Genomic DNA, 12117 nt, shown 5'->3' with positions numbered 1-12117 from the left:
CAGAGTAGACCCGTGACGCACAAATGAAGGGAGATCAAACCAACTATGATCCGTGACCAAAGCTAACATAAATATAAACTCTGTCGTATATGTGGTTTAAACTATAGAGCAGGTGAAAGTAGCCACAACTCACCGGAGAGAGCAGCACGCGCATCCGTCTTCTCTTCTCTTGCGTCTGGAGGCTTTTTCGCTGGGCTGGTGGCTTTAAAGCTTTACTACTCGGGGGAATTCCGTAACAATAACGTCCATGTGCGAGTCAGAAGGAAACCGAAATTATATGTACAATTTTACAGGAACCACATAAGCTTACAAGAACGGCTGTACTCGTCCTCCAATCAGGAATCCCTCTATTGTTAATTTACACAGTGACGGGCAAATCAAAACAAAACAATAAACGATTTTATTTGTCGTCTTTTATAGGTTTTTATTGTGTTAAAATTTCACTTCCAGTTGGGAACAGTTGGGGAATGTAGCCCTTATCTTTTTTCTAAGAATGCACTTGACACTTTGCAGAAAATGTGTTTGAAATTTATTGTTGTTAAATGCTACAGAACTGAACCTCCTTCTTGTGACCTCGTGTAATCTTTGTCTCTCCTCAGCCTCTTCTGTGTCCCAGAGTATGCATTCTTCTTCTTCTACCTCTTACAGCTCTGGCCTGCATCAGTTCCAAGTCCCCCCAAAATATAGCACGCGAATACGTGCCCTTCATACAAAGAACACTTAACTTTGTGGTAAGACTTAAATTTTTTTCTCTGTATCACCCAGTAAGCTATAGCCTACATTTACCGTGTAGAAACTATCCTTATAATATGCCTTATTCATTGAGCACTGTCAACACTAACAGTGTTTCCCACAGTGAACTGACAGTTTGTGTATTAGGGATTTAAACTTTACACAGTCGCTTATCCATGGTTGTGCATTTTTTCCTCAAAAAGTATTGTATGTTTTTCAGGAGAATAATATTGACAATTCCCTGAACAGTTCATCGCAAACTTGCAATAATATAAAATTTAAACTTAAACAACGCTGCTCTCCGGAAAACACTGTAAGTAAGAGTTCAGTTACAAAGAAACAACTAGGCCTACTACTGACTGGTCAAGATTTGATAATAATTTGTTTTGTTTTTTTATCTCACAGAGCAGAGAGATTGTGTCAACTTTGTTCAGCATCGCTTGCAAAATGAACAACACAGATCACAACATCACCACCATTACACAGTGGTCATGGCTGACCGACTCTGTGTTGTACTCAGTGGGTTGCCGTTGTATGGATAGACCAGTAAGTCATGGTTCAAGATAATGTTCAGTAGACATTAAACCACGAGGAGCAGTGCGTTGCATTGTTTTAACGCACTATGTGTAGTGGTGTTACTTCGCAGCATGCCTTAAAACTCAGAGTTGTTTAATTTGCATATACCATGGTCCCACCAAACTTAACTTTGTTACAGAACAGTGATTAGCTGTTATTGAACTGTGTGGTTATTAAAAAATAATGCACGGCCGTTAGCATTATAATTCTCACTGACTATGGTATTATACACAATACCTATGTATATATACAGTAAACTCATTTACATCATTAGATTTGCTCATGTATGTAACTAATGTACTTTAAAATGTTTGGACCAGCCTTGATTTTGATGAGTCAGGTTCATATTTCTAGCTTGAGTCATCTAATCGGAGTTAAGGCAGCTGTAAACATAGACTGATCACAATATCGCAGAATACTAACTAATGTGTTTTCTAATAATATGCTGTTCTGACTTTTTTAGACAAAGAAGAGGGAAAATAACGAGCACAAAAAACTGTGTCGTGCCAAGGTGTTTATGTCCTCCTTGGTTGAGTGTTACCAGCTGCTGAATACTGTACTATCTCAAACCTGACAGGATATTTGCAATGGACTTGCAGATTCCACCACTTTCTGAGGCTACAATGTATTATAATGGAGTTATTCTCAAACATTTTTTACATTTAAGATAGCTTGTCAAGGAGTTATTTCTCTTCCAGGTTTGTGGCAAATATACTAAAAATATGAAGCACTGCACACTCTAATATGTGAATGCCAACTGGCATAAAGCTAACCAGACAATTTGTGTGACAAAGGCAACTTATATACCATTAACTTTCTAACAGCTGTAAATATCATGGTGCTATTATTCTTAAGGTGCTTTAAACACTTTTGCTTTCACTTTGAATCCAAATGTGTAGCCAAATATTTGCAAAACTAGTTTTGCTTTGGCCTGAGACATCGTTTTAACTGAACAGTGATTTGCATTTGCGATGACTGATATCTTAAAAGCGTACTTTGTCACAGTTGGCTGAGTTTTGCTCAACTTCAGACGATCTCCAAGGTGCATTCCTGTCACATTCAGTTGGTGCTTTGGCACCAGCTAAATGCAACAGGTACAGGAATACCCAGTGGTACATGTGCAAACACAAATCAGGCTAAATGTGTATAAAATGCATTAAAACAAAACTACATGTAAAATAATATAGCAATATATTATATTATTATAGTAAGCTAATACAGCAAACACTCAAGTCTTTTATACAGCTGTCTCCAGGGTTTATTGGTAATGTATATATGGCAGAACATACAGCATGGTGCACAGCATTACAGCATTGCAAATAAATGCAGAGTCAGGGACATTTTTACATGTTATAGACTGCATTTATGATTGACTGGTCAACTACATACGAACCAGAATAAAAAAAATTTAAATAACTGTGGTGAAATGCTGGAATGAAAAATATGGGTTAACAACATTTTATCAAATATTATGAAAGTAACAGGCCAGTATCAGCATACTTATTAGCTCATTTTAAATATACTGTAGAAAATATAACGAGACAAACAAAGCAAATGTGGTCCTTGGGTTAATTAGACATAATGAAATATTTAGTGTATGTTGATACACAACACACATTGTACTGACACTGCCAACAGAAATAGTTTTATAAATGGGAAAAAAAAGTATGTTTGGGCTTTATACAAAATCTGATAAAATTACAATTTAATCTGCAGTGCTTAACCAGATGCAGTCACTGTTTGAAATGCAATAAGAAAATAAATAACATATCAAATTATAAAACAATAGGAAATAATTCTAAAAATGCTACATTAGGAAAAACATGTTGGTAGTGAAGGGGCGAACCATAGCATTAAAGTGACCATTGAGGGAGGATTTCCCAGAACAAAACCACATTTTCAGTAGTCATTGATATTGCACTTATGAGGGATACTGATTTCTAATAAGGAGAAAGAATTTCAGGCATACAGCCTGTAAAGAGTTTAATGCAAAAATATTTTCTTATCTACTCGTGCATCTTGTGAGACACTCCCTTTTGAATGCACCAATTGTTGTAACCTTTGTGGTACCTAAATAGGTCTAATAGGTCTAATAGGTAATAGATTTCCTTCCATTTAAAATAACATTACACTTTAAAATAAAAGTTAGTATACCTTGCTTCTGCTGTGAAACTAGATTCTCAGATTGAACTTTTAGTGTTTTTAGATATTTTGCCATAGATATGTTGTGTTCATTAAATGAGCCAAAGCATTCCCACTCCCTACTACTGGAAATGTAAATGATTTTATTAGATACACATCCTCCGGACACCGCACTCACAGCAAAATTTGGCAGATTCGACTGGATACTTAGCTCCACATTCATGACAGAACTTGCTCTTTATTCCTCCATTTCTGATGTCATTACCACCATCAATCTCATTCCTGGTATTAAAAAAAAAAAAATACAGGGGATAAGTTAGGCAAATAAAAAATGTAAATGTAAATGTACTGCATGTGTGTTTTGACTGGAAGACAGAACACTGATTCTACTGCGTAAAGTGCCTATCAGGGTTAAAATTGCAATTTTAAAAGATTCCACTAGAGGTCAGCCTAAATATTGTAAAGAGTATGCTTTTTATAAGCTTCTTGCCTAGATATATAGGAGTCCACTTTCTTCTTGTTGACCCCAGCCCCAGATGCATTTCTTACAGAGCCATAACCAGAGCTTGTGACTCTCGGCTTCATGCCCACACTGTAATAAGAATGACATCAAATTTCATAGAAAGGAGGCATTGTTTCATGAAGTGAATGCATACACAATTTTACACTGACCCAGAGGGTGGGCTTGTTAGGCCAGATGGACTACTTCTCACTACACCCGCTGAAGATGTCTTACCGGGAGTCCCTGAAAAATAAAAGAAGATGAAGACAATCTCTAAACAAATATCACAGCATATAGAAATGAAATGTATAGATAATATTCATAAAGCCTCACCTGTGGACTGCCCTGAACCTGCTCTTTGTGGTAAACGAGAGGAGGCAGAGGGGATGGTAGAAACAGGAGGTGCGGCCTTTTTTACAGGAGCAGGTGGCTTATACTAAACAAAGTGAGGTAACATAAATCTATTTCTCTTCAATAAAAATGTCAACACCAAATCAATTACAAACTCTTTGAAAAACTGGAATATCTTATATACACTGATATGATGATTTTGTTTAGAGCAGACATATCAAACTCATGCCCGGGGGCCAAATTTGGCCTGCAATATAACTATATTTGGCCCAGAAGATCATATCAAATATGTATTAGAGCTGGCCAGCTGGCTACAGATACGCTATAGAGACATTATTTATTTAAAATATAGTTATTATTTTATATTATGCTTGTTCTGGATTCAATGTTGAGGCAAAACTATTATTAAACATTTATTTTAATAAGAAAAGGTTTAACATTACATATCTCGAAAGAAGAGAAAACATGCAGATGTTGCTGAAATTTTTCAATAAATATTTAGTTTGACCCACGACTTAGGGTGTTTTCACACCGACAGTATTTGGTGCGCAAAAAACGGTCCATTCGAACCAAAAGTGGTTAGTTCGGTTTGTTTGCGTTGGTGTGAAAGCGTCAATCAGACTCGGACCCGGACCAAATCAAGCGGACCGAGACCTCAAAAAAGAGGTGGTCTCGGTTCGCTTGAATCCTGTTCCTCTGGTGTGAACGCGAACTCTGGTCCAAACCAGAACCAGTAGGTCCAAACAGACTATTCGAAATGCATCATGGGAGGGGATGCGCGTCTCCTCTCCCTGAAATGACGCAATATACGCCTTTGGCGACTCCAGCGCAGTAACAGATTGTTGTCCAGACGCATTCATTCCGAATTATTTTACCAACCATGGCCAATACAGAGAATGTAATACACGAAGATCAGAGCAAGAACCAATGTGCGAATGTGTGGCTCCAGATTGAGTCAGAATTATGAATGCGTACCCCTGTTCAGGACCTGCACGCACAGAGAGGTCAAGGTGTTCCCCGTGATCATGTACCAACCAGCATTTGTTATTATAGACTATTAATTAACCAAATAATTTCATGACAATAGGCAATAGCCTATTCAATTGATGCAACATCAAAATGTCCTGTTTTTAGCCCATTGTGAGAAATACAGTCAGCCAAGATCCAAACCAGAGTCCTGACCCAGTAGGAGCAGCTCCGGTTCAGGCCGGGCTCAGATGACGTGGAGCGGGGAGAGATGTTAGAAGCCTCAACCTGAGTAGCGCTTTCCCCGGAAGAACCAAATGCGCGGGGCATGGACGCTCAGAACGACATATAACAAATCAAACTGGACTCACGCTTCTGTCCAGATGCTTTGCACCACCTCGGAACCAGCCGCAATTCTTAAGCGCGGAGGACCAGAGCAGCCCGTCCGGACCTGTAGTCCACAGCGCATTCTCACTTTCCCCGCACCACCAACGCGCAGACGGCGGAATGTACCTGCTCGGACCCAGTCCACTGCACATTGGTCTTGCTTGCCACCGTCTGGAACCAGCACATGGAGGACAGAGCCTCCGGACCATCTGACCAACGCACTTGTATGACGACAGAAGACCAAGGACCAGACTCGAGCCACGTCCTGAGGAGCTGTGCGCTACTGTGAGGACTTTCGGCTCCTGCTGTTACTGTAACTCTCGGCTGATGTGCGGTGAGTTTGTACAAAGTTCTACATGTTGCTGTTTTATGAGTTCATGATGATAATTTGAGATGAGGACGGCCCGTGGTATTAACAGGAATATCGGTATTGGTAATTGGAGGTATCGCTGTTTTCCCGGGAAACAGAGGCACGTCAATCAGACCAATTTTGGTTTGTTTGTCGGTGTGAAAGCGGACCACTCTGGAGTGTATTTGCTACATAGTAACAATTTTATTGCCTGGTGTGGACCAAATAATCGAACTAGCGGTGTGAAAACGACCTTAGTCCCAGTTTTTAATTTTGGCCCTCTGTGAGTTTGAGTTTGATACCCCTGGTTTAGAGTTTTGGAGCAGTGTCATTTAACACATTGCAATAAATTGTTTACCTATATATATGTATTATTGTTGTTTTACCTGTGTCCGAGCAGGGGGTTTCTTCACTTCTGCTTTGGTCTTATTACCCATCCGGGCAGCCTGCTCTTGACAAAACTTAATGTGTCTGTCTGCTGCATTTTCATTAAACCGCCGCTGACAGTAAGGACACTGGATGTAGTCTACAAATAAAATTATTAAGATATGTATTATTTTACATTATTGCCATATATTGCTATTATTTTAATAACATCGTATGCATTTTTACCTGGGTCATAACTTGGAGGAGGAGGAGGGGGTAAAGGATCACCATCTTTCATGCCCTGAGAAACAGCCCGCGCAGCCCTGATTGCAGCAATGAAGTCCTCATGTTTCTTGCGCCAGTTGTTGGGCTTTTTAGGAGGCTCGGCCTGTAAAAATACATAACACATCAGCCATTAAAAAGCAAAAAAAAAAAGTGTTATTACATGTTTTTTTTTTATTTATTGTTTTACTTGTGTGTTACTCTTATGGGACCAGCCTATAAATTAATGACATCTGACAGAATTGGATCACTGATCTGTGGGCGGTGTCTTCAGAAACATGAGCTGCTTCAGTTGGGTTTCCTCTTTGTCTCTGGTTTCAGGCTCGGCTGAGGAGTAGCAGATATTTCTCTTCTGTATTTTCTCCTCACAAAGAACTATCTGGATGTTTTTGTTTTTTTCACACAAGCTATGTGGGGAGTATCAAAAACAAGTAGTAGCTTTATGTCAAGAAATTACCTTGACACATAGGGGTAATACCACATTATTATAATTTTTTTTCTTATATTTTACATGTGAAATAAAGACAATGTGAAAATGAAGAAACATAACAGAACATTTTACAACAACTGCAGAAATGCTACTGGGTCAGCGATTTAGTAAGTATTAGTCAAAGCAAAAAGTATTGACTTCTGTCTGAAAGTCAAAGAAAAAGAAAGAATAGCATTCTACTCAATCAAGTATTTAATTTTCTGTGGATCACTATATAAGAAGCCATTAGTAAGCATGTATTATTAACATAATTAACAAATAACTTACTTTCACAGATGAAGATGAACTTTGTGACTGAAATACAATTAAAAGTTGTTTATATTCAAAATTATTTGCAAACATAAAATACTGGATTAACTGAAGCTGAAAAAGCCTTCTTAAAGTCGTAACATAACTTGACAACAAAGGGTTAATTTGTTGCACCAGATCGATCACCTGACAGACGACTAGGTTCTTACGTAGCTCTTATACTAAGGTTTCTGTCATTAGATCTATACTCTGTTCTGTGTATGATAACACTGTGTAAAGTACAATAAAAAGTAAAGCATCTTAGCTGATCATGTGTCACAAAGCTTTGGTCTCACCTTTGGTTTGAGGGGTTTGAGTGTGGGAATGTCTGTGCCTTCAGCTCTCTGTCGGCTAGAGTCAAACACTTTCCTACGTTTGGCCGCCGCTTTTTGACAGATTTTTACATGCTTTTCCTATAAGAGATACAACATTTCACAGCAGGAAAATGGGACAGGAGAAAACAACTCAACTATTTATACTGTGTTGTTAATAGTTAATGATGAGCTAATAATAAAAACACATAGCTGATTAATATGGACAAACTTTCTTATTTACAATATGAACACCATTCTATTATCTATTATGGTGGAAAACACTGTTAATCAGTTATAACTTGTCTATTTACCAGCACTTTAGGGAAAAAGCTTCTATTACAAATGTGGCATTGAACCAGGTCCTGAGCAGGAAGAATTGCTCCATCTGCAAGAAAAACAAAACAAAACAAAACAAACAAAAACAACTGAATATTGAAAACATACTGGTAAATGTTTTTTGTCTACTTCAGTGTAACTTAATGTGCAAAATATAAATAAAATAAATATAAATACCTACACTGATATAGTCTCTATAATGATCTGATTATGCAGTTGGATGCCATTTCACAAACATAAGCAACTTGAAATTGGCTACACATCACATGTTTCGAATGTGGTTTGTGCTGAATTGACCAACGTCACCTTCATTCATTTATTCATTAATTATATAGTTAGATGCTGACTGATGTAGACAGAATAAACCAAATGCAAATATAAGCGACTCCTGCTAAAGTACTGTATCACACCCATCCAAGATCCAGAGAGAAACAGTTAGCTTCATCTTTGGCCCTGTTACCTAGCGCGCTAAATCACAAACAAAAAGAGGTCGCAGAAAAAACATGAGAAGGAAAGGAGAGCCAGGAAGCCAAAAACACGATGGAAGCATACGCAAACTGTACTTAGATCATGGGATTCATACAGCAAGAATAAAAACGTAAGATACATCTTTACCTTCAAATTCTTCCATCCTTGATTTTCCGTTGTCTGGTGCACGGTTTCAGCCGGCTAACGCCGAGGTAGGATAGTAAAGTCTTCTTACTTCCGGTTTTGTAAAACTAACATTACACCTTAGAACACTACATTTCACTACCCAGTTTTGTAAATATGTTCTACTTTATAGTGGTTATTTGGACATGCATTACAAACCTTGTGCGATACATAGTGTACTATACCTCCTGAGTGTATACTTTGTTAAAAAAAAAAAAAAAAAAGTTGCATTCTACCATCTTGACGTAATTGTTCTTTGGCTACTAATGGCAACTGACGCTTCTTCACGTGGGAACATCCCCTTACCTGATTGGTTATTCCTCAAAAAAGTATTTATGTTGTTGGTGTAGTTGCGTCCTTTTGACAAAAGGAGGCTTATGGGAGGCACCAAATTCATTTTTGCAGACTCCTGCAATTAACATTACAATAATGTTAATTCACACCGACAGTCGGTGTCATTTTAAATTTTAGCCACTGTCTAATTAAACTTAGTGTTCTGAGCACCGCTGCTTTCTGTTTTCTTCTTGTAACGCTTATTCTGGCCCAAAAGGGCCACTTAAGTTCACGCACCATGCTGACCATATTGAACAAGTGTGTTTTTGAATGAAGCATTTCAACAACAGACCTTTGACTAAATAATAACCTCTGTGTTCCCCATGGTGTGGTCTCACAGAAGATGCCTGTTTTCATCTCTCTCTCTCTCTCTCTCTCTCTCTCTCTCTCTCTCACTCCCTCCTCCAATGGCATTATTTTATGCATAGATCTACAGATTTCCCATTATCATAATAGTAAGATAGCTATGTGTTTGAGTTGCCCCCGTGGTTGCCCCATTCTAATTTATTTTGTTTTGAAAGAACCTTTTTTCCGGAAATACATTTTATTATCGTGCACTTGATCCATGGCTCATCATTTTGGTTCTGCCAGCTGTGGATGAAACCAGACGGAATTAAAGCGGATGTGATTGACAATTTCGGATCTTGTTTACCCTAAAAGGTACCGCTTAATTTAATTTTAGAAACTGAGCAAATATTTCAATGTCTCATCTATTTGGGCGTAATACATTAATGTATCATTTATGTAGGTCACCGGGACATATGTACGGAATATGGCTGCTATTGATGAAATGTGTGTCGCCTGTCAGCATTTTCAGCATACTACTACTACTACTACTACTATTACTACTACTACTACTACTACTACTGCTGCTAGTTCAAGTACTAGTACAACTAACATATTAATACTGATCAAAATCATAATAATCATGAATAACTCAAATTAATTTGGCCAAGTTGTGACTAAACCAGGACCAAAAATAATCTTAACTCAAGCTAAACAGATGTAATAAGTAAAAAATAAATAAATTGGTAACATTATTTTTTTTATAGGAAATCTGAGTACAGGTCCAATATTGGCAATTTCCTACTCTACATATTTATTGGTCTAAGAACCACAGACCAAGAGAACAAAAATAATGTATTCTTCCCCATCCAGCTTGTATTGTCATGTAGCGTAGACATGACATATGTAAGTTCATGCTCATTTTGACACCATTCTGAATGACAGCTAAGTGGGAACATGCTCAGATCATAACAGAAGCCATATCCAAAAATAGATCTGGCTGATTACGCTACAGCTTTCACTGCTCTTGAAATGGCAAAATGCACAGGGGGGGGGTAAAGTGAATGTCTGGAATTTAGGAGTAAAAGCAAGATTTCAGTGTGAGCATCCTTAAACTGCAGCAGTGAAGAGGAGAGTAGAAGAAGAATTTTTCAGCAGGCCGGAACAGAACAGCAGAATGTCAACACAACACTTTAACCTAATTCTCTGCCAGCTCCCTTTGTGCCTCCTCCCCATGGGTCATATTTAAACACTGCTCTTCTCTTGTCTTCTCTAATTGTAGCCTTTTTCATTGTGCTCTGCGTTATGTGATGCAACATTTTGTGAAAACCATAATTTATCCTTCCCTGTGGTGCCTTTACTCATTGTTGTTGCAGGTGTATGAGATTAAAAAGATTAATTCAGGATTAGGTTTTGAGATATATTAGCAGGGTTGCATGCATAGCTATACTTGCCCTATAGGTCACATTCTGTCAATACTTTGTAGCCATAACTGCCCTGGGGCAAACTGACTGAAATAAGGCAGCCAATCTGCACTGTGGGCCACATCCTATTCATACTAGGCAATGTGGGTGAAATGTCTTGCATAAAGACACAACAAAAGCGGTCTCCTGTTCAAATAATATATGTATACTGATAATATTTTTGTGTACTTTTGCCAGGCTTTTCTCTGGTGAGATGTCTTTGCAATGACGGATGTGGAGGCGTCCTATGAGGGCTTCTTGGCCTCTCGGCGGTCTGGCCGTAGGAATGCCATCCATGGAATTGAAGCACCAGGGGAAGGAGCCACAGACCTGTCCCGAAGTCTCGCACAGCTCAACATTAACAAGTCAAGTGAGGGAGCTCCTGTCATACTCTCAACTATAAATAACTGACGACGCTTTTGAAATATGTATCACTTCTTCAGGCTTTTCTTCTAAGATTGGTCTCATATAAACACTGATATTATAGGTTAATGCAAGTTTGGTTATTAGAAATGTGTGTTAGTATAAAATACTTTGCATCATGTTAGCCACACACTGTTAACTTCAGACTGTCCCTCTTTCCCTTTATGTGTCAGCTGATGAGGAAGAAGAAGAAAGCACCCAGGATTGTCTGTCTAAAGAAGAGGAAACTCAAGAACAGGGCAGCTAACAGAAACAGCTAAACAAATGTTCACATCTGCTTGACCTAAATAGTCCAAAGGTTTCATCTGAATTAAATGACTTAAAAGACACTACACAAAATCCTGCACTCCTCCTGCCAGTCATCAGCAACTTGTCACTATGGCAACCAACGTACTATCCCAACTTCAGTTGGGCATGCTCCAGTGTCCTCAGAAATTTTTAAGCTGTTGGATAGTTGGTGGGTACAGTATATTATTTTATTTATTCTTTATTTAACCAGGATAATGACAATGTCATTGTCTAAGCCAAGCCCCGTCTATCCAATGAGGACATGCCTGAAGGTCTCAAAGGGTAATTCAGCTCTAACTGAGCGTAGTATTCCTATGCACTTTAACATAACATTCCACATTGGACATATTCTGCTCTGGCAAGTGGCAACACTTTAAAATGTGGACAAAGAAAATAAAATACACCTGACCTTAAAAAAATACATTATTTTTAAATCACTAAACAATTTTAGTAATTGTATTAAAATATGTTACTTGATGTTTCCAATAAATATATTTTCTTAATAGATTGCAATACATTGTTCTATGACTTGTTAACTACACATTTGATTTGATGGAGTCTAGATTGAGTCTGACAAATGTCTGAAATTACGG

At 38.2% G+C, this 12117-nt stretch overlaps 2 protein-coding genes across 4 annotated transcripts in view; both read right to left on the bottom strand.

Annotated features, from left to right (window-relative positions):
- ctnnd2a (catenin (cadherin-associated protein), delta 2a) overlaps positions 1-195 on the bottom strand; it is a 260843-nt gene extending 260648 nt beyond the window's left edge. Inside the window, exon 1 of one of the 2 annotated variants that reach the window (XM_055150733.1) lies at positions 134-195. The gene's annotated coding sequence lies outside the window, so the exon portion shown is untranslated. The remainder of the gene's footprint in view (positions 1-133) is intronic. The other variant, XM_055150734.1, reaches the window with a different exon arrangement.
- A 2348-nt stretch (positions 196-2543) lies between these two features.
- Positions 2544-8906, bottom strand: zc2hc1a (zinc finger, C2HC-type containing 1A). 2 transcript variants are annotated; one of them, XM_020925715.2, is made up of 10 exons: positions 8697-8899; positions 8057-8130; positions 7728-7844; positions 7411-7437; positions 6618-6759; positions 6392-6531; positions 4286-4388; positions 4123-4195; positions 3941-4042; positions 2544-3732 (listed from the first exon to the last, which is right to left on the bottom strand). In XM_020925715.2, the coding sequence occupies exons 1-10, from the start codon at positions 8710-8712 to the stop codon at positions 3597-3599; spliced, it is 930 nt and encodes a 309-aa protein (XP_020781374.1). In that variant the 5' UTR covers positions 8713-8899; the 3' UTR covers positions 2544-3596. The 2 variants fall into 2 exon arrangements, with proteins under 2 accessions (XP_020781374.1, XP_055006711.1); XM_055150736.1 differs by lacking the exon at positions 7411-7437 and having other exon boundaries at positions 8697-8906.
- Between the last annotated feature and the right edge of the window lie 3211 nt (positions 8907-12117).

Source organism: Boleophthalmus pectinirostris, unplaced genomic scaffold (genome assembly GCF_026225935.1).
Source record: "Boleophthalmus pectinirostris isolate CB_2022bp ecotype Guang Dong unplaced genomic scaffold, ASM2622593v1 HiC_scaffold_15, whole genome shotgun sequence".
Taxonomy (NCBI): domain Eukaryota; kingdom Metazoa; phylum Chordata; class Actinopteri; order Gobiiformes; family Gobiidae; genus Boleophthalmus; species Boleophthalmus pectinirostris.
The sequence above is the reverse complement of the archived record's forward strand: the minus strand, read 5'-3'. Positions and strand labels throughout refer to the sequence as shown.

Bases quoted from the DNA above. Each gene is read 5' to 3' on its own strand.
- zc2hc1a (XM_020925715.2), bottom strand. The intron at 4,196-4,285 runs GTGAGGCTTTAT...TTTATTTTTCAG, and splicing joins AGGTTCAGGGCAGTCCACAG to GGACTCCCGGTAAGACATCT. The intron at 4,043-4,122 runs GTCAGTGTAAAA...TTCTTATTACAG, and splicing joins CTAACAAGCCCACCCTCTGG to TGTGGGCATGAAGCCGAGAG.